The 24801-nt window shown below is 37.6% G+C and overlaps 2 protein-coding genes across 4 annotated transcripts in view; one reads left to right on the top strand and one right to left on the bottom strand.

The window, feature by feature from the left end:
* LOC122650120 (15-cis-phytoene desaturase, chloroplastic/chromoplastic) overlaps window positions 1-13839 on the top strand; it is a 53498-nt gene extending 39659 nt beyond the window's left edge. The window contains exons 8-14 of the mRNA XM_043843433.1: window positions 3322-3535; window positions 3614-3716; window positions 8123-8170; window positions 10966-11011; window positions 12247-12434; window positions 13013-13175; window positions 13747-13839. Of these exons, the coding sequence (XP_043699368.1) occupies window positions 3322-3535; window positions 3614-3716; window positions 8123-8170; window positions 10966-11011; window positions 12247-12434; window positions 13013-13175; window positions 13747-13806 (822 nt within the window). The 3' untranslated portion in view covers window positions 13807-13839. The remainder of the gene's footprint in view (window positions 1-3321; window positions 3536-3613; window positions 3717-8122; window positions 8171-10965; window positions 11012-12246; window positions 12435-13012; window positions 13176-13746) is intronic.
* A 1628-nt stretch (window positions 13840-15467) lies between these two features.
* On the bottom strand, window positions 15468-23982 carry LOC122650121 (adenine phosphoribosyltransferase 5-like). 3 transcript variants are annotated; one of them, XM_043843435.1, is made up of 8 exons: window positions 23967-23982; window positions 23779-23892; window positions 23566-23676; window positions 21593-21685; window positions 19366-19515; window positions 19178-19236; window positions 17777-17848; window positions 15468-15841 (listed from the first exon to the last, which is right to left on the bottom strand). In XM_043843435.1, exons 2-7 carry the CDS (start codon window positions 23885-23887, stop codon window positions 17792-17794), a joined length of 579 nt encoding a protein of 192 aa, XP_043699370.1. In that variant the 5' UTR covers window positions 23888-23892; window positions 23967-23982; the 3' UTR covers window positions 15468-15841; window positions 17777-17791. The 3 variants fall into 3 exon arrangements, with proteins under 3 accessions (XP_043699370.1, XP_043699371.1, XP_043699369.1); XM_043843436.1 differs by having other exon boundaries at window positions 23779-23882; XM_043843434.1 differs by lacking the exon at window positions 23967-23982 and having other exon boundaries at window positions 23779-23947.
* Window positions 23983-24801: the final 819 nt, after the last annotated feature.

Here is a 24801-nt window from a genome sequence, read left to right as displayed (position 1 = left end):
AATGTAAAATCCCCAAATTGAAGTCGTTTTTCAAATAGGGTGCCAACGGTTAAGGGTTTTGCTACATACCCATCTCCGGCGAATGTGAAGAAGATAGAAGTTTCCGGCGGACAATATTTTACCTTGCAACTCTCCGGCGAAGGTAAGGCTCTCCATCTCCACACCAGAAATATCGGGAAACCCAGAAACCTCATAGAGCATGTAACAACCATAGAGCTGAACCCGTGCGGCCACAGAATTTCCGCAAAGGCGATATGCCATATCAGGGAGCTTGCCCACACAGCTGTAGCAATCACTATTACTGAGATCTCTTCTGCATTGAAAGAGACCAGAAATGGTGACTTGGCCTCCACCTGTGCTGGTTTTGATGAAGGCAACCTAGGAGGCCTAAGCTGTGAGAGAAGCAAAAAGTGCAGAGAGGGATTGTGAGCAACTGGGATCCGAGAATGACTGACTTGCACAACCCTTGTAAGCAAAAGTAGTGATATCTGAAACATTGACAGATGGGAGGAACTCAAAACCTGCTAAGAGGAACAGAGTGAAGGAGAGGAGGCGACCTCTTCCGGGTGAAGCATTACAGAGTCCGGACCCTTCTGGTGGATTTTTACAATGTCCAGGATTGAGCTGAAAGGCTAGGGACTCTGATAGACACGGACGTGGAGTGGCATTGCGGGTGGTGGAAGGATGATAGTCCTATTTCAAATTCTCCGGGTTATAACTATGTTCGGCTGATGGGCCTAACCCATACTTCCTTTTATCTTCCTTCTTATATTCAAAGGCAGTTCAGACTTATTCAGGATGTTCCACCAGTGGTTGAGGCCTACAAGATAGGGCCTCCTGAGGCTTTGAATCCCGAGCTGGTGGGGTACATAGCTGAGCATTGGTATTGGAAGTTTCATTACGTGGACAGGGAATTTGTGGAGCTGCTAGACGCTCCAACTGAGGGATATAAAGAATGGATGAGGACACGAGCGGGTCTGCCTCAGCGTCCGAGAAGGAGCCGGTTTAGATGAGGACACGAGCGGGTTTTGCGATAAAACCCATCTGCAGGTGGCTTCGCCCAAATCATGGCGGGGTTCTTGAGTGGTTTGGAGAGTTGGGTTTTTTATTAGAAATGAGAAAATTTAGATGGGTTTGTGAGTTTCCTTGCAGAGGGATCTCAGCTCTGTGCTTGGTTTTCTTTCTTTTTGGATGGTCTACCTCTGGCTAACTTTGAAGATGCAGAGATATGGGTATCTTTTTTCTCTATAAAGGTGGGGTAGTTATTATAATAATGTACAAGTATTAAAGTAATGTTATTCATGGAAATGCTTGATTTATATTTAATTTTCTTTTATGGAGAACGAGAACAACAGTACCAGTCCATGAATTATTTAAGAAACAGAGGAAATATTCTCCTAGCAAGGAAGACGTGGTAGAAGGGTTGGACAGGAAATCTGATTTGGTGGGAGGGAGGTGAAATCAGAGGTTTTTGACCAAAGGAGCTATTACTTGAATTAGGGTTTGAATTTGAAACTCCTGGTATTTGGATTCGGAGTTCGGATGGAGTTTGGATTTTGGAAGGGCAGTTGGGTCATGGGTTGGGTGGATCTTTACGTTATTAGACATGGATTGGAGAGATTAGTGCATCTGCAGAGTGGTCAGAGTTGGTCGTCGGTTTCACAGCTCGAAGATTGCTGGATTGGAGATATTACTCCTTGTTGATCGCCGGAGATAACAGGTTGATACATGCAAGTCGGCAGAGAAGAAAGAGGTGAGATGGAAGATGAGGTTGGAATGACGGAAGGTTGAGGAGATTCCTCAAGGTTTTGTAATGTAAGGGTAAAAGGGTAAATCTGCACTAACGGAGGATAACATGGCCATTTATGAATGTTTTGCTTCAATTAACGGTTTCAACTTTACGGACTGGGGTTACTTGTAAGCTCCACCATAGTCCAGGGGAGGTCAATGTAATTGTTCAAAACACCGGGGGGGTGTTTGTAATAGGACCATAGTTCAGGGGAGGGCTATGTAATTTGCTCTACTTTTTTTTTGTCGAACAGAATGAAAAGTTTCATTTGATATGAGTGTAAACAAAACCATCTCAAAATTCCTCGGTTTCTAAATTTCTTCTTCCAAGATCGCCCTTCCATTTATAAGACAAGCCTGTTTATGGACCTCATCCCTGAAAACTATCTTAACTCAGCCATCCATTACAATGTAAGTAAAACAATACTTCAAAATACCCAAAATAAAGCAATTTTTTTTAAGTTGCCACTTTGCCGGTCCATGCTACTCTTTTTCCATTAAAAGATTTTAATCATGAGGAACCTCTTTTCTTAACTTATTGGACTGAAACAGTACACAGAAACCTCGAAAGAAGAAAAGAACTAGAACAAACCATTGAACCCCTATTTATGTCCTGCTTAAATGTGATCAATGAATTGGCCATTATTACCTTAAGAAAGACTTTCTTACTATCATTTTTTCTTTTTTCCTTTTTTATTGTAAACTTATTTTGGGATAGGATAGGACACAACACAAAAGGTTAATAGAAAAAAAAGATCCAAAAACACACACATGCACACACGTGCGTAGACACACCCACAGCCTTCCCTTCCCACCTCGCAAGAAACTGCTGAGAAAGAATAACAGTCTCCTTTATCTCTGAACTAGACAACCTAGCCCCCCACCTCCATAAAAAAACAGACGAATAGAAAAACAAATACTCCATCACCAAAGACAATGGAGACAAGAAAAAAAATAACAAAAAGGAGGGGGGATGGGGACTGCCACATAAGCTTGTTAATCTTCAACCCTCTCTTTGCCAAATCACGTAAACCTACCTATCTTTTGACCCTAAGACGATCTCAACTCCTAGGCTGCCTGAAGTTCACTCAATACAGTCCACAGTCCACCCCGAGGAACAATCAAGCCAATCTCTGTCTGTTGATTAAGGGAAATGTACAGAATCTTAATGTGTTGAGGGGTGCCACTTTGTGCAAAAAATGCCAAAAGGTTAGGACCGACTCCAAACTCACCCATCCCAGGACCCTGCATAGGCGGGTCCAGCACTGGGTAATGGCCCTTTTACAGTGTCCGTCAGTCTTAATAGGGTGAATTTCATCACAAAGTTGGCTGAGTCACACTCCATAAGTTCTTATAACCTGATTGGAAATGCTTGATGACTCTCATATGTGTTATTTCTGTATGCTTTGTTTCTGTTCATTGCTGTAGTCATGGAAATGTAAATTGAAGGTTTGTGTTATGGTAAAGGAGTCTAGAGCTTATTTTGATAGATGATAGAATTAGTTTTTTAAGATTGCTTAAACATGGCAACAGGAAAAGCATGGTTCCAAGATGGCCTTCCTAGATGGTAACCCTCCTGAGAGACTATGCTTGCCAATTGTTGATCATATCCAGGCACTTGGTGGTCAAGTCCAACTCAATTCACGAATACAAAGGATAGTGCTGAATAATGATGGAACCGTGAAGCATCTTGTACTTAATAATGGGAGTGTAATAGAAGGAGATGCCTATGTAGTTGCTACTCCTGGTATAGTTTTCTGTTTGTATCTTTTGATATATGAAGCTAATTTTTCCAGTAATTCCTCTTATGTTCTATTTGCATCAGTTGATATCTTGAAGCTTCTTTTACCTGAAGACTGGAAAGAGATTCCATATTTTAAGAGATTGGAGAAATTAGTTGGAGTTCCAGTGATTAATGTTCATATATGGTAAATTTCCTGTTCTTTTTTTTCTGATTAGTCCAGGAAGTAATATCACTGTATGTATTCAATGCTGGCTAGATGGGAGATGCTCGTTTGATGTTCCCTTTCTTTATTGTTAGATATATCAGCTGCTGATCAAGAAAAGGGCATGTTGCTTTACCAAGGCAAGTCCCTACATACAATGTAAATGACAGAAGTGAAAACCTTATATATTAAGTATTAAGCAATTACTTGATGCATGAAGAGGATTGCTGGGCAGCCTAGGCTAATAGTCAACTTTGATAAGATTAGCATAGGGGTGACAATGTTCAGAGGATATTTTTAGATTGGTCAGTGTCATGGGTACAAGTTTTAGAACACCTCTAGAATATCTCAGGATGTCCTGGAGAAAAACTTAGTAGACTACAAACTTGTGGAAAAGTTCCAATTGAATAAACTCTATAGGAAAGAGGTTTGAATTCCAAGTGGACCCTAACAGCCACACATGGGCCCCCACTGTTTTTAGGTCTTGGGAATATGTGCCGAGTGGCTTAAATATTACACTTATTGGTTCTTTTGTTTTTATTTAGCCTCTCAACTCATGACTTAATTTTTTGTTGGGAATAGGGAAGGTGTATTTAAGCATGGTCAAAATACAGGAGGATTATATAATCAGACAATTGCCAGGTTCCACAAAAGAAAAGAGGTAAAGAGAAGGATGGAAGGAAATGGCTACAACTATCTGGATGCACCATTGCAGAATGAAAACAAGAGTCATGCTTTTCTGAACTCATTCCTTTCAACTCCCCATCCAAAATGTGTGCCTCCACATCCCCAAACAACTCAACTCTTCCACCAACCCAACAACCAAAAGAAAAACTTCCTGTATAAATAATGATGCATCATCTAAGGTGGACCCTATTAAAAACATGTAAAGTATTTGTTAAAAAAAAAAGAAAAGAAAAGGAAGGAAAAAAACAGTAAGAATTGAAGTAGGTAAATACACTCCAAACGGGCTGCCTTTCTGGAGGCTTTTCTATTATGCTCCATTCTCTAGTGAGAATTGTAACATGAATCTCTTTTCTCTGTTGCTTTTTCACCAACCTCGCTGGGACATAGGGAAGACAACTTCTGAGTGAAGGTCTTGGTAGATGGACTTGATTAGAACATTGGAGGTGTTAAGGTCAAAGTTGCTAATTTTATTGGATGTCCCATGCAGATGGTTATTTAGATCTGAAGGTGAATTCACAATATATATGTAAGGCTTGTGAATTTAGAGGTCTCTGGACAGCATGTTTATGGGCAGAAAAGCTTGGTTGTTGAAGCAGGCCAGAAACCCATCACCGAGCACTCTGGAGCTGTAACTAAGTGGAGTAGTATTGCTGTCTAGAATGATAGGGGGATCAAACAGTGTAATATGTGTGACAATCTCAGACCTAAAACAACCAGCAACAGTAACTAGAAAAGAAGTAAAAAAAAGGAAGAAACTAGAGAGAAGAGAAGAAGAGTAGGAGAGACAATAGAGAAAAAAGTAGAGCTACCAATTGGAGAGAATAGCTCAATATACCTATCAGTAGTAGTAGGGTTGTATTTATAATAAAAACTATAAAAGAATTACAAGTATGTTATCCTAATAAACAAATATATTCCATAAATACCTTTGCAATACTAACTGTTGACACTCCCCCTCAAGCTGGAGCATAAATATCACCCATGCCTAGCTTGGAACACCCTTGAAGAATCACACTTTTAAATAAGGACGTTGTAAACAAATTGACAAGCTGTTGAGCAGAGCTAATAAAAGGAGTGGAGATCACCTTCCTTGTCACAACTTCTGGTGCAAAATGACAATCTACTTCAATATGTTTTGTCCTTTCATGAAAAACTTGATTACTAGAAATATAGATGGCAGCCTGAGTATCACAATACATGTCAATAGAATTATTAGATGGAAAACCAAGCTCTTGAAGAAAAGACTTTAACTACATTGACTCACCTACAGTATGAGCCATAGCTCTGTGCTCAGCTTCAACACTAGATCTCACCACTGAATAGTCTGTTTCTTACTCTGCCAAGTGTCAAGGTTTCCACTTCCACCAACAAATGTACAGTAACCAGTGGTAGACCTCTTATCACCTTCAACACCAGCCCAGTCAGCATTAAAGTAACCAACAAGATTAATATGCCATGAAATTTGTAAATAAGACCTTTTCTTGGAGCACCCTTAAGATGCCATAAAATGCGACATGGAGCCACCCAATGAACCTGCTTAGGTATCTCCATGAATTGGCTTATAACACCTGCTACAAATGATATGTATAGTGACACAATGAGATAAATAAGTTTACCAACCTTCCTTCGATACAGATGCTTGTCTGCAAACTCTTTACAAGGTTTCATGGGAGTATCAACAGATTTAGAGGCTACATGATGTAAGAACAGCTGTCAACTAGCCAGCTAGGAACTAATCTGACAGTAGGATTACCAAATGTCAATAACAGTCGGTTACAGCATGAACACCAGCAACAGAAACTGGCAATACACCTTAACAGCAAGGTGTTTCAACTCTTAGAACTCTTGACTACATGTAGCACTACTGTAGGATGAAGCCTAACCATAGGAGACACAAGCAGCACCAGTTTCTGGGCTGTCGAAGGATAGATAGTGGACAAAATAGCCAGAAAATGAAGAGGTAACAGGATTAGCAACTAGGTAACTTTGATGGGACAGATATCACTATCCAAAGTAGGCTGCAGAATAACTCTTCAAAACCTCAAGTCAAATTTGGTGGCTGGATGCTGAGATATGGCCAGGTTTCACAATTAGTAAGTGAAAGTAAAAAATAGCAACTCACTATTACAGTCAAGACAGCCTTTGAATCAGACTCAAATCACCATCGATGGATGGCCCTAAGGAGAGTATTACTTTGTCAAAAGGTGGGCTGAAACTGATTGCTGGATTTGGAATTTCTTGGACTTGAAGTCTTGCTGCAGAAAACACCAGAATGACAGAAGCTGCAACAGAGAAATTGGATCCTCAATCTTCCAGCTTCTGTGACCCTTGAAAGTACAGTCTCGTAGGGGTCTCCTGCAGCAATAGTGATGAAAACAGAGCTTGATTCTTTCTCAGACACTAGATCGTCCAGGCTGTCTTTACAGCAGCTGAATCACATAACACTCTACCTCGAGTTTTAGACATTCGAACACTCTCCTTGATGTGTTGAAGGTCAAGCTTCAGTCCATAACAGAACTCCGGCAACTCTTGGAAGTGGGGAATGTAATCTTCTAGACGTTGCTCTTTCTCTTTGAAAAACTCAAGTGGAATCACGGACTCTACATTGCTCAACATCTAGGTGAATCTGAGATATGAATGGCGCATCTGTAGAGTCTTCCTTAGCTGTTTCATCAATCACCACTTCAACTGCAGTGTCAAGTTCCTCATCGTCCATGTAATCCTCGACGGTAAGAACATCAATGATTGGCTCTTCCTTGGCGACACAAGTTGCTGGAATCTTTTCAACATTGACCTCGACTTCAGGTTCTTTTACTCCAAAAGGTCTTTTCTCTTCCAAAGGAGGTGCTATATATGAGTCGGAACATTGTAGCATTCAATCCATTTGTCTGTTCAGTTGCATCAACTCCTCAAGAACATAATTATGAACCATTTGGGTGTCGGCCATATCAAACTGATGTAAGACCAATTCTCAACTAGCCAGCTAGGAACTAATCTCATAGTAGAATCACCATATGTTAATAACCAAGGTTTTAAGTATCAATCATTAAGTATCGTATCTGCCAATACGCATCGGTATTGGTGGATATAAAAACGATACTTATTTTTCAAATAAAATGTGTATTGACCGATACGGGTAAGATACACTTGATACGCCTCCTTTAAACCTGCAAAACAGACACCGTGAAGTGAGATATGAAACTGAGAGCAACCGAAAGCCTTGGAAACTTGTTTTTCTCTTCGATATGAATTGGAGAAAAATCATCTAATATAAAAAAAAATGACCCTTACATTCACTATTTCAACAAGTTTTGGGGATTTACAGTGCTCAAATCACGGTTCGAAACAGATTTGAGCGAGAAAAAAAAGTGATAAAGTTGCAAATCTCTTTGTTTTTTTTTGGGTGCTCAAATCTCTTTTTTTTTATTTTTTATTATGCATCACTAGATTAGGTAAAAATGATTCACATCCTTGCATCAAGCTTATATATATTTACATATGGCATGATAAGGTGTTTTATGCTTCAAAATCGTATTTTGTATGTAGCATAAGCATATCCATGCATTTCTTGACCATTTCCATGTGTTTCTTACGTGTATTTTGCATCTCTTCGATACGATAGAATGCGTCTCTTAAAATCACCTCTCCAATACGATACCTATACCAATACTTAAATCCTTGATTATCTGTTACTTTTGCAGGTTTGACAGAAAGCTGAAGAACACATATGATCATCTACTTTTCAGCAGGTCCAGCTTCACCTATGCCAATAATGCTTTCCCTTTAAAACCGAGAATGGAATTGTACAGTAAGGCCTAATCTGTTTGTTGCATAATTTTCATCTCATTGGAGTTGGATTACTTGGTTCAACTTTATAAAAAGGGAGAAGAAATGGAAGAAAGAGAGAATTGACTGCCCATCTCCCAAGATGTATTTACATATGAGATGTGATTAGAGACCCCTTGGGCTAAAAACACATTACAATTAACACTAAACAGTCCATGCATACTGGTACCCAAAATATCCTTAGATGCTTGTAAATCTCTCGAACAATAGTATCCAATGTTCTATTTATAAATTTTTCATCGGGGTTTGATTATTATTCAACAGAAGCTCTATTGTGAAGTTTCTGAATCATGCTCATGTCAAAGTAATCAATAAATAATAATAATAATAAAGCTTTCGTACCTACTCCGTGTAGTCAACATACCAGAATTAGGGCTGCAACTTTGGGTAGGTGGATCAGGTTGGGACCATCCAATCTGAACCGGAAAACCTTATACTGAAGCAGTCATCCTATCCCAACATTAGTCGATCTGAAAAGCACTTGGTTTGGGTAGGGTTGATGCAGCCCAGTCCCCTCATCCCAACAAGAACTTGTATGCACCACACAAAATGACTTGGCAGTAGCGAAGCAACCTCAAGTGTAAACCAGTACAACCCTCACTGGCCAAGAGGCTAGAGCATGGAATCACATCTTGACAGGGCATGACCAAAATATATTTTGGCTATTTTCGTCAGAGTTGACCAAAGGCTTAATGTTGGGATTTGGGGAATGATGGCTTGTCAGTTGATAGAGGCCTAGGCTCTTTATTTACAATAGAATAGAAAAGGGTACAAGTACAATACTGCCCCTAGGGACAAATCTATCCTTATACCCATATTACAACACTCCCCTCAAGTTGGTGCATAGATATCAAACATAACTTGCATAGAATTAGATGAAAAACCCTACTACTAAAACCTTTAGTAAAAACATCTGCTAATTGATCACCAAACTTAACAAAAGGAACACAAATAACACCTTGTTCTAGCTTTTCTTTGATGAAATGACGATCAATCTCTACATGCTTCGTCCAATCATGCTGAGTAGGATTATGAGCTATACTAATGGCTGATTTACTATCACAATATAGCATCATAGGGAGTTGAACTGCCACACCGAGGTCTTAGAGAAGGCCCTGAAGCCACAACAACTCAAAAATACCGTGGGCCATCGCGCAAAACTCTGCTTCAGCACTAGATCGAGCAACCACAAGTCCACAACTTGCTTCTTGCTACACCAGGTAACCAACAAATGTATAGTAACCAGATGTGGACCGTCGATCATCCGGAGAACTAGCCCAATCAGCATCAATAAAATCTTCTACATGCATGTGACCATGGGAAGAAAATAGCACACCTTTCCTTGGAGCCAACTTCAGATTACGAAGGATCCCAAACACAGCTTCTAAATGTGTAGAGTAGGGATCATGCATATATTGGCTGACCAAGCTGACAACATAAGCAATGTCTGGCCAAGTATGGGAAAGATAGATCAAACGTCCAACCAATCTCTGATACCGGCCTTTATCAACCGACTCACCATCCTTACTCTCGAGATGAGCATTAGCCTCAAGGGGTGTATCTGTAGGTTTGCAGCCTAACATCTCGGTCTCTGATAAAAGATCAAGGGTATACTTCCTTGAGACAAGAAGATACCACGGGAGGACAAGTAACCTTGATACCAAGGAAATACTGAAGTTTTCCCAGATCTTTAATCTCAAATTCTTTTCCCAAATAGGCCTTCAGATGAGATATTTCAATAGGATCACGCACAGTGACGACAATATCATCAACATAGACTATAAGAATAGTAATGTGATCACCTGATTTTTGATGAACAGAGTATGATCAGCATTGCTCTGCCTGTATCCAACTAAAATCATAGCCTTGTGGAAACGACCAAACCAAGCCCTGGGAGATTGCTTCAGTCCATACAGTGCCGCAAGGGACAAATCTACCCTTATACCCATATTACAACACTTAAAATTAGAGTATTGAAGATATGGTCAAGGGAAAAATGAAATTTTTTTTTATTTCAATACTGACCAAAGTCAAGTTGGAAATTGAAATTTAATTCCTTGGGCTACAGAATAGAGGTATAAAGAATAAAAAGCTTCAAGCGCTTCCTAGTCAATTCAATCCATATCACAAAAATATTGTGAAAGTTCTCTTTGGATGTTTTACATACTGGAAGATTAATGCTTCTAGTAATAGAAACCCTACCTTGAATCTAGATCACTTAAACCTGGACACTTAAGGAGGTAACAAAAGATGAAATAAGTGAAACTGTTGAAGACATGATAGACAGAAATTGAATCTCCTTGTTCAAGTGCATAAAGAAAAGGCCTTCCGATATCTCTAAGTCTGGATTTCCCTGTTAGGCTAAAAAGACCTGAAAATGGCAGCCAAACTGACCCAAGTGGAGTTAGGTCTCAGGTCTGAGTTGAACCCTGCCCTAGTTGCACCCTGTCTAGAGACATAAGTAGGAACCAAATCTTGTGGTCTCTGTTAATACCGGACTGATGCATGTTTTATTTGTCACAAACGATGGCAGACCTATTTCAAAGTGGGACCACTATCTATGCTACATGCTCTTTTATTCATCTTACAGATTGCGAGGGAGTCAATCCGCCAGATCTAACTTGTGTTCATTTTTTTAGGTGTTTCTTTTTTCAATTTGTTTATTCTTCTGATACTGGCATCCATATTTCTCTTGCAGAAGCCCCCTCTTGAGTGTTTATGCAGACATGTCTGTAACATGTAAGGTAAAATGTATTCCATGAAATCTATTTAAAACTTCTTAGAGTATGTGCCCTTCTGGACCTTTTGTGATTTTATGCCAACTCATTCCTAAGGTGTAAGGTAAGATATGTTGAATGATACTTTCTAAAATCTTCTTCAAATATGTGCACTTCCATGTGGCTATAGCCCAGTAGATATTTATTGAATACATGCAACTTCATTCCAAGTTGTTTTGAAATCTTTAAATATGCCCATGTCAGCAGAGTGGCAGTTGATATTAAATGGAAGTACTTTACAGCCATCTCCAAGGGTATGTAGTATATTGGCTTAAAACAATTTCCCCATATTTTCACATTTATGGGCTGTTTCAACCTATATTATGAATAATGTTAGTAGCTGTCAAGGCAACAAGCTCAAGGTGACCAGCCACCTGATGTGTCAATGTTCCTAGACCTAAAAACTCAATCTCGGGCCCTTATGTTATAATTGTCAAGCATTTCTCATTTCTACTTTTTATATGTTTCTATAATATTATTTTCCTCCCTTACATTCAATATTTTGACTTGTATAATGACACATTAATAAAAAGACATACCTGGAAAATATGTCCTCGACTATAATGTCGCTCGCAGAGGTGCATTGGCCTTGCCTAGGTGTTGACTTAAGTGCCATAGCATCTCGTTTTTGGCTTAGCGCCACAACAACTATGAATTTTACTCAGTTTTCCTTAGGTTTGGACTCCATTGGTGCCTTCCCCTCGGCTAACTTTGTAACCAGCATCATATGCTTCTGTAGCTTTTTCTCTTTTTCTAATAAAACCCGTTATTCATTAAAGGGGGGTGGGGGTCGTGGAGGGGGAATACTTGGGTTTGGATTTGAGGAAGTTATCATCAGCTGAGACATGAGGATAGGATTGGTGTAGGAGAAAAATGCTTGGTGACATGGCTTACGTTCTTCAAGTATTCATCAGAAATCAGTAGAAGTTCACATGATCTTTTATCCGCTTTATCAATGGGTTGAATGTTTTAGGGAAACCTTAGATTTCAGCAAATGTCAGTTACTTTCCTTCACCTAGTATCTTTTGTTATAAATGGGGGGAGGGGGGTGAGAGATTATTAAGTGTGTTCCAATTTAGCCTAATTTGGCAAAGATATGACTTACAGTTTTTTAGACCTGAAGTGGAAAGTCAATCATGGACTTTATAGCTTTACTTGCAACTTAAGTGTCTCTAACTCATAATTCTCTTTATATAATGCAGGAATATTATGATCCAGACAGATCAATGTTGGAATTGGTTTTTGCACCAGCGGAGGATTGGATATCGCGGAGTGATGTGGAAATTATTGAGGCGACCATGAAGGAGCTTGCAAAGCTCTTCCCGGAGGAAATTGCCGCTGATCAGAGCAAGGCCAAGATTTTGAAGTACCGTGTCATCAAAACACCACGGTTAGAATCGAAATTTTCCAAGCAAAACCTTTCTTATCTTGTTTCAGTAAAAAACATTGTTCTCTGAATATTAAATTATAGATCTGATACATGGGAGAGGGAGATCATCAGTCAGGTGTATCATCAGTTGTGGAGTCTCATGCTTGTTGGGATGATTCTATTTACATGAATGAGAAATAGATTAGGTTATCATTCTTGGTCCCCTCATTTTCCATGTTCCATACTCTTCAACTCAGACATTGTCCAATGTTTCTAGGCTATTGACTGGCCTCAGGATGGTGTCTTTAGTTATGTTACCCACATGGGTAGAGATTCATGCATTTGTCAATCCCTGTATGTCAATTTTGAATTTTGTAACTATTTTGACAGATCATTCTGCATGCATGGCCATCTTCCCAATATTTGAAGTATCCTCCGTACCAATAAACTTAGGGAATTTACAGTTAGTATTCCAATTCCCATAACATGTCTCTAATGTGGTTGTGTAGTATCTCTTGGCATATTTGAAGGATACTTGTAGTACAGTTTTCTACCCTCTCTCTCTTCTCGAAAATTATTTGTTGAAGTTTCTGTTTCAGGTCAGTTTACAAAAACATACCAAATTGTGAACCATGCCGGCCCTTACAAAGATCCCCTATAGAAGGGTTCTATTTGTCTGGTGACTACACAAAGCAAAAGTATTTGGCTTCAATGGAAGGTGCTGTTTTGTCTGGGAAGCTTTGTGCACAGGCAATTGTTCAGGTAACAACTGCATGGACTTGGTAACTCCAACCCTGACCCCCAACTCCAAAAGAATAATACTTCTGACAGGATCACAAAATACAGAAACATTTTTAGCAAGATTCCTTAGGTGTATGATGGCCAGATTATTCATTATCAACACTTTATGATGCAGTCGCATAAAAAATAAAAAACACTGTATGATGCAATCTCGTAAAAAATTAAAAAAACACTGTAGGATGCAGTTGTCATCGTGAAATGGGTTTATGATATATACTCCCACTGTTACAAAATGATAGTCCCCTTCGAACATTTATTGCGTAAGTTTTGGTTGCTTTTCCATTTTGCCCTTTGACACACTACTCCAAGTAGTTCTGTGTAAATGAAGGTCAACTTGGAATTCATGTTGAGGATGAAGGGTAAACTAGGAAAATAAATTAACAAAAGGGGGTAGTAGTATTAATTACCATCTCTTAAAATGTGTTTATTTTTTTCCAAAGTGGACAATTGTTAAGGAAGTCAGGGAGAGTATTTCTTTATACTTGCGATATTGAGAATCAACCCTCACTGCTAAATATATTGATCTTTGCAGGATTATGAGTTGCTCCTTGCTCGGGCAGAAAGTAGTCCTGCCAAGGCAAACATTTGCTAGCAACGTCGAACCTTTGATGATGGGATTAAGGCACTAATGCATACTTGTAGTACCTTAAAGCCAAATAGGGCGAATAATTGCCGAGTTATCCTAATGGAATCGAATGTGTAACATTAAATTTTATGGATCAGTCATTCCATCCGGTTTGGCAGTGCTGGGAACTCCATAATATCTGCAGATGGTGGTGAGGTTATTAACCTTGTGGTCATTCCAACTGGATGCACCACAATGAACATTATTGGATGCGGAAATGGAATTTAAAGAACAGAGGCACTTTACATAACAACCAGCGACACTGTTAAATTCAGAGTTGCTTTTCATATACAAGAGAAAGATCAGTTTATATATTTGTTCCCTTTAATGTGTCTAGTAGAAATATTTGAACACAGGGAAATGTTAATACATTTTGAGGTATTGAAATAATACAATGTGTCCAGATAGCATAGCACCAGAACTTTAAGAACTAAATATTAATCATGCAGTGAACAAGCTATTTCCTGTACTTTGTGGCATAGTTTTCAAGGTGCGGCCTAGGCGTCCAGATAGATTTTGGGGGTTCTAGGCAGTCGTTAACTTGGTATTGAATGCCTTGGTCCTCATTTATGCCAAATATCGTTTAAATAAATATTTCATTTACTTAAGACATTATTAATAAATAAACAAATACTGAAATCCCTTCTTATTTAAATCCAATAAAAATAATGAAAAATTCAAATCCAAAAGAATAAAATGTCAACCACTAAATTCAAGAACAAAAATTGAATTTTAGACAATAGGTGAAATTTTCAATTGTCTAATGCAACAATTTTTCTCAAAGTCTAAAAATTTCAAAGATCTTAATATATTAAATATTATTAAAATTCAAAAGAGGTAAAATATTCATTTGTTTTGATATTTAAAAGATTATTTTCATTTAGAACAATTTGGACAACATTTGCACACAATAAATAAGGTTTAATTAGAACATACCTCTTTCAAGATAAATCATATTTAAATAATCTTAAATTTGTTGGAAAGCTGATTTTGTGCTCTACCTAGTACAAAAAATCTCATGTAAAATAAAATTCATTTACCCAATCAAACTTCTTAAAGAACAACAACATTTCTCTAAATCTAAAGAAATTTAATTATTTATAAATAAAATCATATTTTTCAAGATCGGTATAAACCAAATGCAAGACTAAGTATATCATGACAATGACCAATTCCAAAAACAATATAAACCAACTATATGTTTTGTTTGTTTCAAACTTCCAATAGTTTACTAGTTCAATCTATTGTCTTCTAGTTCTATATTGATTTTTGATGACTTGATGTAGTTTAATATTGATTTGTGATGACTTGATGCGACTTAATGTTGATTTTTGATGACTCAATGTGTCTTAATGTTGATTTTTTATGATATAATGTATATATTGTAACATACTAAATAATGTTAGAAAATAATGGAAATAAAAAATAACATTTGGACGCCTATGTCGTCTAAGCTCTTAAGCACCCCTCCACTTCCTTGGGTCACCTTGCCATCTTGACAACTATGCTTCGTAGGACAATATTTGATTGGAATCAATTTGAGCACACGTATCATTACATAAATGGACACTTATTTCTCCTTGGTAATTGAACTTTGTTCTCTTAATTAAACAGCTTGAATACAAACATGCCACTTGAACAATTATCTTAAAATATGACAAAGCACTTGAATTCTAGGTACCCAACAATTACCCCTTAACATGTAACTGAACTGTAAATAGAGGGGCAAAACCTCTTCTCCCACCCTAGTGACCAAAGATTCACGAGTGATGTGTTCCAAGTTCACAGGAATCTCACTTCAGATGAGAAATTGACTGTGAAGATGCAACTAGTTATAATTTTCAAAGAGAGGGATGGCCCAACTAAAAGAATAGTTCTGAAGGGAAGAAACAATGAAGCCTAGACTGAAGAGCAACAGCTCCTTACTGAGTGTTGGTTAAGACAGTAAAAACATCATTTTGATTTGTACCCCCAACCAATCATCCTCTTCTTTCTTGAGATTCTGAAAAACAAAAAAACAATGAAAAAATTACAGAACAATCGAAAGCAAAGGTGAGCTTGCTAACCAACAGCAAACTGAGAATTTAGGAAAAAAGGCACTAAACACAAATGAAATTAAGGTAGGGTTAACAATACCAACCTCAGCCTGGAACAGAATAAAGTTAGAAATAATCTAGGCTCACCTGTAATCTGACCAAATGCACTAGAATCAATACCCCTTTCAGATTGTAACTGAGGCTAAGAAGAATGATGTACCTCTGAACATGCCAAAGTGGTTTACCAAACAAAAGGACATGCCAAAGTGGCAGTTGAAAGTATTTAATTCCAAGTTGACTCTTCTTAACCAATTTGATGTACTCAACCCCAAGAGAAAAGAAGAGAGTATTGAGAAAAGAGGTTCTTCCATCGAATACCATCTTCACAATGTCACAAATTTATGTAAACAAGGTCCAAAAGGCTGTCAAGGCAAATGTACACGAACACCACTGCTCATCTTTATCAATCCGTACTTTAGAGTTAACAAGTTGAAGTCACTTTTCAATGCTGTGCTGCTTTATTTATTTTTGGGTATGAAACCCTGCTTTGTTCTTCGTATAAAGTTCCTCATCATAATCATCTAACCACATTCGTGGTGGGGGTGCTATAACAAATCCATCATAAATCAAACCCAGAAAAGTTGATGAAATTTATGAATGAATTGTTGAATAATGATGCCTGAAAGCCATGAGAAAATATCCTTCCCGCTTGTGTAGTCCATGGTTTCAACCCCCCCCCCCTACCCCCAACCTAAAAGGAGAACCTCGCCATGACAAGTGAAACCCTCAAGCTTAAACTAAGATAATTAGTTTGTACACTTGATATATGAGCCATACACAAGGTGCAGCTCAACGATTAGCTAATTTCTATACAGGGTAGGAATACTCTAAACCTAATGGCCAATTAAAACTTTAAGATAATGGTGGTAATCTCACCTGCAATGAATCATACACTTCAAAAGTCAAATTATACACTATGCTCTAGAGAATAACCCTAATTGTTAGCAAGAGAAATCTCTAATGGTCTACTTGGGAATTTACTTCTGCATCTTCCTTCTTAGCAGTGACCAGCAATGCAGTGGCACAAGAACCTAGTTTGCTACCAGAATGCAAACAATAGGAGTAGAAGAGACAAAAAGATTTGACTAAGCAGCAATGGAAAGAGTTCTCAAACTCAACAATTTAATGCCCTGCACTACCTTCTCTCACTAAAGAAGGCATATACTAAATGAAGCCATAACTATCCAAAACACCCAGAGGAAATGCCATAAATAACAATATCCATCTGATTTGCTAACAATACTAATTTCATAGCCAACCATAAATGTCACTTTTTTACAGTAGAGATAATTTATAAAATGAGAAAGGAACTAAGTGCCTCACTAGCGTTTGAGTCTTAAAAATGAAAATATTCCACATGTCCAACAAAGGCATGTAAAAGTTCCTGGAAGAGTATATACAATCTAAAGCATTTTTTTTTTTTTTTGGGGGTGGGGGGGTGGGGGGGATAAGCACACCCAAAAGCAGTTCCAAGAAAACAAGATTCAAAAACCCAATGATGTACCCAGAATCATAGAGAAGTATTCGAGAATCAAGAAGCTGCATCCATATGTCACAAGGTCACATAAATGGTACAATTTCAATTTATCATGGACACCTGATTTTTGCAACATCCTCTAAGCAAAGAGCTCCACAAGGAATTTCTTAAAAATCCAATATTAATGAAGGAAGAGAAATTTTTTCAGATCATAATGTTGTGGCCATAAAAGGAAGAAATTCCATGCATCACAACTCTGCAGTTATTAATCTAACAGGATTTGTAAATTACTTCACTTGAATGTAGTTCGGATTATAAAATCAAATCTCTCAATTACACATAGAACCAAGTACCAATTCAATACCTCAATAAACAAGTTCTATAGGCGAGGCTCCACAAGTACATACAATGGTTTCCCGCTTAGCCTTCGTTCTTCCTGAAAGACATGCAATCATAAGGAAGAAACTCAACTAGACATGCTACAAAAGAGTAAGTGCGAGTACAACCACAGGGCCACCCACCTGGGGGGTCCACATTACTAGGCATATATTTACACTAGATTCTACAGAGAATGGGCTCAGAGCTCCATTAAATAAACAAAATGTTTATGATCAAGCAGGTGTGGACACCAAAATGATCTTGTATGCCCACTGCTACAGTACAACCTTACAAGTTACACTTAAAGAATAGCAAAAGCTGCCAAAACTATGCCCCCTTAGTAGGGGTTAAAAGCTGTCGATGACCATAGACATGTATATTAACAATGATAAGAGTGACCTCTGTAACATTAACCAAAGCTGAGGCAAAATAAACATGAATGATGGATCATCAGAAGGAAGGCCAAAAAAATCCAAATCATAGTTGGAATCATAAATGAAACAATATGAAAAAACTACTGCTACCCAATTCTTGGTGTTCAAAAATTCTTCCTAAGTTTATCAAAACTTACAAGCAGACCCCTTGGCAGTTGGCATCTTGAGGAGTTCATGCACTTGGTTAGGCACAATAATTGAATTGTCAGTTCAAGAATGTCAATTTATTTCATTATGAACATTTCATCTTAGTTGCATGAAGCATCAGATAAACAATAGTTATATTGTTCTAATAAACAATGGCATCTTGAGGAGTTCATGCACTTGGTTAGGCACAATAATTGAATTGTCAGTTCAAGAATGTCAATTTATTTCATTATGAACATTTCATCTTAGTTGCATGAAGCATCAGATAAACAATAGTTATATTGTTCTAATAAACAATGGCATCTTGAGGAGTTCATGCACTTGGTTAGGCACAATAATTGAATTGTCAGTTCAAGAATGTCAATTTATTTCATTATGAACATTTCATCTTAGTTGCATGAAGCATCAGATAAACAATAGTTATATTGTTCTAATAAACAATAGATATGGAATTTTTACTTATATACAGATCCAACCAAAAGTCATTTTCTAGATTCACAAAATGTCAATGGTAAGCCGTTGGAGAACTGGGGTGTTACATTAGATTAGCCCTGCAGTTCAGCACTTCAGCAGTAAAAGGCTGGCAGTGGGTCAAAATTCTTTATGTGCAACAAATGTTCCAAAGAGAGATGCCTTATCATATGACAAGAATAGACATGTGACAAAAAAAATGATTATCCAGGTACTTCACAGCAATGATTTGAAAAATAGTAAAAATTACGAAGTTGTAACAGAATGATACTGAATTAGGTTTAAGAGATTAACAGGTGAGAGAAACCCATTAAATTTACGATCTCAAGAATTACCTTAATCTCAGGCAACCCAATAACACATGCACACTCGACTACTTCAGCCCCCACACGTTCTATTAAAGCAGAAATACAAAGCAGATGCAATTTTAGAGATAGAGCTGCAGAAAGACTAAGTTCTGGAAGAGAAGAGCAAAAGATGCAGTAAGTATGGAACCTTCAAAGAAGGATCTTCAGCATCTTACCAAGAAGTCTAATTGCAGCAGAAAGGGTCCCACCAGTGGCTACCAAATCATCAATGATTAATGCACGCTCCCCAGGCTGAACAGCCTCAACATGCATCTGTAAACAATCAGTTCCATATTCTAACACATAATCTTCCGATATAACTTCACCTACAAATTCAAATTTTGAAAGGTTAAAAGGGGACAGACAGTAAAACTTCAATCCTAGAACAACCCCCTCCCCGAGTCCCCCCTCTCCCCCCCCCCCCCCTTACACAGACAGCCAAAATAATAACTTGTGTGCCTACTAACCCAATAAATTTCCAAACATCAAAGGGAAAAAAATGGAAAGAATTGAAACACAAGTCTCAAAGTATAATTGTTATTAGAATTTCAGTAATCGACAAGTGAAATATTAAGGAAGCAATTTGGGCCACCCTAATATTGACGAGAGAAGAAGCTCCTCCTAAGGAGAAGACAGAAAAGCCCTGTTTTAACATTTATAAATAAGCACTCAATGGAGTTGTTTTTGCCTAGTATAACAGTGTTCTAGCCTTAAAGGGACCACTTTTTCCAAATTTCGGGTTGTCCAAACTCCAAAGTATTCAAGTATATAATAAATAAAGGATATATTTTGTAGCCGGAGAAAAAATGGTGTAAAGTTTAAACAACTAATAAACAAGAGGTTCGGTGTACCTATCATAAAAAAGAATAAGAACAAAGTTCAGTATGTTAACATAGAGAGATTTAAAAACAGAGTAAAAGAGATCCAACAGGGACAAATCTGTACAGTACCCTGAGGAGAGATGCCATGGAGGCCACTTGCTTAATCATGTCAATCTCTGGCCTCTTCAGTGAAGAGCACTTTCTTGTAGAAATTGAGAGAAAGCAACCACATCTAGCTGATGATATTGCTGAATAAGACATGGTCTGCCATAGATTAATTTTATAGAAATGCTATCCTACATGAGATTGTAGCCTTTTTTTGTTCTTTTTTTTCTTTGTATCTTCTGTCTTGTTGTGGGTCCATTGAGGTAGTGCTGGTTCTATCCCCAGCCAGCTCTCCTGTTTTTGTTGTACCATATCGCTTTTTTTTGCTAATAAATTTGATACTTATCTCGAAAAAAAAAGCCATGATAACATCCAGACATGGATCAATATAAAAGGATTTCAGAAGTAATTAGCATGTTGAACATATATATCTACATGGATACAAATGCATCACTTCATAGAAGTGACAAAACACACAAGAATTAATACTGCACTTGTGGATGAGTAAGCCTGGTGGGGGATGAACTAAGAGCAATGATAGAGAGAACACAGTTGGCAGTCTCCCTGAATATAATTTCAACCATCATAAAATTGCTTTTAGATGGATGACTGCATCATCAAGGGGATCCTAGAGGTTCCATCATCCCTGCAGCACTCAAAGAATAGTAGCCACGATGAATACCTCATTCCTGTGAGGGGCCAAGATTGTAATGCGCTTGAAGATGAATTAGCCCAAAGGGTTGGGGGTTAACAGGCAAATGTAATACATTTGGCCTTATATCCCTTGCCCATGATTGGATTCATAGTGATAATTATGCTTCTTTTCTTTTTTCTTGCGTTCTTTTTGGCTTGGTGACATTGTGTAAGATTCCTTGTTTCAGTCCTTGGGGCTGAATTTTTTGAGCTCAAGAAACCTCAGTCATTAATTTAAGAAGAAGTATAAATACTATTAAAGCGCAAGTGTCAAACAAATAATAATAAAATAGAGGACGTTCTCTAATTGAAAATAAATAGGTGTCACTCTGCAACAATGCCTAGAGAAAAGGGAGTTGCATATCACATAGTATAAGAAAGGAAGTCAAAATTTGATTGGAGGTTCTTTAATTCTCCAATCTTACTTGGTAGACAAATTGAGTAAGAGTTATTAACTTCCAGTAATGGTAAATTACTTTCTTCATGTCAAACTCAATAGTAGACAATATCAAATCACTTCAAAAGCAACCAAGAGATTTTCAGTTTTTTTTTTTTTTTCATTTTAAAATAACTTTCAAAATATTTGGTACAAAAATTATTTTCCATTTCCTAATCCAGTTATATATACAAAGAAATATATTCCAGTCAATTTCCGTTCACCTCAAGAATTTGTTTCACCAATTGCATGCAAAAGAACATAGGTTAGAGGACAAAATCCATCAAATTGAAGAGCTACTGAATTCTTCTTAACTTCTAACAATAAAAAGTTCTTAAAAACACATACCTGGCAACTTTTTAGGTTTTCGTAGGGGAACAAACTTTGCACCAATAGCCAAGGCAATTGAAGGGCCAAACATGAATCCTCTAGCTTCAACTCCTAGAATTTAATAGGATATTGTAAGTGGTCAAACAATATAGGAAAAAAAAAATCAGTAGTAGAACTACAACTCAGATGACCACCATAAAAACTGGTACAAGTGTGCTTATGCATCATCACCATCATCATCCTAGCCTTTCCAAACCACTCAAGGTTGGCCTCAAACTAGATAGCGCACAACTAAAAGGCTTTTGGGTGCAAGTTTAAGATACTCATAGGTCAGAATCCTAGTTGCATTTATTTGGGTAACAAAAATGCCACACTCAGGGAACCCTAAAAATCATGGTTTATAGGCTTGGGCAATTTGATCATATGTAAATTTGATTAAGCATTGAGATATTGTAAAAGATTTCATATACCCAAAGACAAGGGTTTAGAAACATGATGAGAGAAAAATACCACTCAAAATTTATACTAATGGTGCTTGGTGTTATACAAGTATGCAAGCAAAGAACGAGAAAACTAAAGATATTTTGTTTTAACAAAAAATAAGAGCACCACCGTCAAGATCAATTAGAATTGAACAACTCAGCAGGTGTAGAGTAAACATTCAATTGAGATGAAGCAACAGAGCAACTCATTGATATTTGCAAAGTTTAATAAACACAGAAATAGGTAAAACATCTTCAAACACTTGCTTAACCAGGGGGGATGATGCAAAGATCAGAACAGAAATATATTATGCACTAAAGGGAAGTGGTATGGCCTCTAAAGCTCTCTGACACCAAATCATCAAAATGATATCTCTATAGACTTATTTAAGAAAAAGAACAAGAACTGACCACCTTTCTGTCACAAAAGGTAATACAAAAAAAAAATTCCAATGTTGGAGCACAATTGGTTTTGGTTCATCCACTCTTTCCCAGTACTTGAAATCCTTGAAACCAATGCCTTTATTGGTTCCTTCAGATTTAGACAATATAGGAAACCTACATAAGGAAATTGAATTACACCAAAAGGCCAAACCCTTATGGAAGAAATCAAATAAAACATCCACCCTCCAATCCCACCAAATCTGAAAAGTAATTGGAGAACCCATATTTGGCGCAATGGTAAGGTTGCTCCATTGTGACCAAGTGGACACGGGTTTGAGTTTGGAAACAGACTCTTTGTACATTATGAGTCTCCCTGGACCCCGCAGTGGCGGGAGCCTCGTGCACTAAGTACACCCTTTTTTTTATAAGCAAATATATATCAGTTCTTAAAATAATAATCTCTTTGAGTGAAGAGGTCGGAATTAGCCGGATCCGGGCCAGGTTGAGCACCAATGCAATGTGAACTGCACTGCCAGAGCCCAGCCCGCTCCAAAACAATCGCATATAGGTATAACTTAACAAGCCTGCATTAATCTTGGACAAGTAATCATGCTAGGAGGTATGTGATTCAGAATCAAATTGGGGAAGGGGGAAATGCGATTAACTCACTACCCGGTTGGGTCGGATAAAACCCACTTCCCAATCCCATGTTAGTTAAATTATTAATGATTATATCCCAAAATTTCAGGAAACGGAAGAGAAAAAATACAAACAAAAAAAAAAAACCAACGGAAGACAATAGAAAGGGTGAAAATTAGTAATTACTCGAACTGGTTAGGGATCTTCTGCGCATAAGAGAGACTTGTATGGGGAGAAACGGGCGTTAGTAATTGCTATAGATAAAATCAGTTATTTTTTCTCCTGAAATAGCTCTTAAGACTTCCTTGAGCTGGAGATAATCATTCTCCTTCTTTTTTTCTGGGTCTCTTCTATAACTGTTTATGTTGTGATCCTCACACAAGAAACTCAAGTACCCAACACTTTATCAGTAAAATAAATCTGTAAGAACCAAATACACACAAACAAACACATAGAGAAGGGGAAGGGATGGAATAAGAATTATACCAGCCACAACTGTGATGTTCATATCTCTGTAACGGTCAATAAATATGTCAACAGTATCTTTGAAAGCCTTGTGATCGAGTAGAAGTGTCGTGATATCTTGAAACATTATTCCTAGAACACCCAAAATAAGGAAAAATAAATCTATTTGATAATACTGAAAGAGAACAAACACAAACAAAAATTACACTAAACAACCAAAACCAAATCCAAAACCTGCTTTTGGGAAATGAGGAACAACTCTAATAGCTTCATATATGCCTTGCAGCCTTGGGTCTCCACGCAACTCCACACCGTTCTCTCTTTCCAACATTTCCTCTCTCATTCTCTCTGCTCAAAGTTTCTATCTTGAACTGCTCTGCAAAAGTTTCCCCTTCAGAGTCCAAACAGAACTCTATAAAAACCTCTCTCTCTCTCTCTGTTGCAGTGAGAGAAAGAGAGAAAGAGAGAAAGGGAGAGGGAGGGAGGGAAGGAGTGTTTTAAAAAAGGCAAAATGTTTTGATGGCCAAACACTAAGGAGAGGTACTAAGAAGATCTCAGTGCTCAGTGCTTATATGCAATCTTTTTTTTGTTTTCCAATTTTATTATTTTCATGAGGAAAACTATTCCATGTTACAATTCTACTTGTTTTGTTCCCTGAGACACATCGAATGTATGATCTCCACCGTTGGATTGAGTTGATAGCTCATAGATTCTATATAAGTGGTCTCTATTTTTTTGATCCAACGGTTTAAAGAAGATGAGCAGCAGTTTACGAAGTCTTTAAACTTACACTATTATATGTTCCCGCTATCTTTTGTGAAAAACGAGGTGGGTTTTTATCCAGAGGAGTCATTTCTGAGAATTACGGCCGAGAATCTGAAGACAGGCTGGCAGAAGATCTGGTATGTTTTTTTGGGGCCCACTATCGTCGTCCTATTACCTGCAAAGATGATGTGGCATTCCTCTCTACTTCGTTAGCCTCGTAGGGTGTGAGATATGATTCATCATCAAGCTCGTAATCTAACGATTTCAATGGAAGCCTGCAAAAGTATATACGCATCTGTCTACCTTTACAAAATCATTTACCATAACTAGAAAAAAAAAGGAGATAAGGTTCACTGGGCTATGTTTGGTTGCCAAGAAAGGGAAAGAAAAAAAAATTAAATTTTTATTTTTTGAATTTGAAGAAGAAGGTAAATACATAAATCAACTATCATGTAAACATGATTGTTTGTCTTATTATATTTTTTTTCTTTT

Source organism: Telopea speciosissima, chromosome 2 (genome assembly GCF_018873765.1).
Source record: "Telopea speciosissima isolate NSW1024214 ecotype Mountain lineage chromosome 2, Tspe_v1, whole genome shotgun sequence".
NCBI classification, from domain to species: Eukaryota; Viridiplantae; Streptophyta; class Magnoliopsida; order Proteales; family Proteaceae; genus Telopea; species Telopea speciosissima.
The sequence above is the reverse complement of the archived record's forward strand: the minus strand, read 5'-3'. Positions and strand labels throughout refer to the sequence as shown.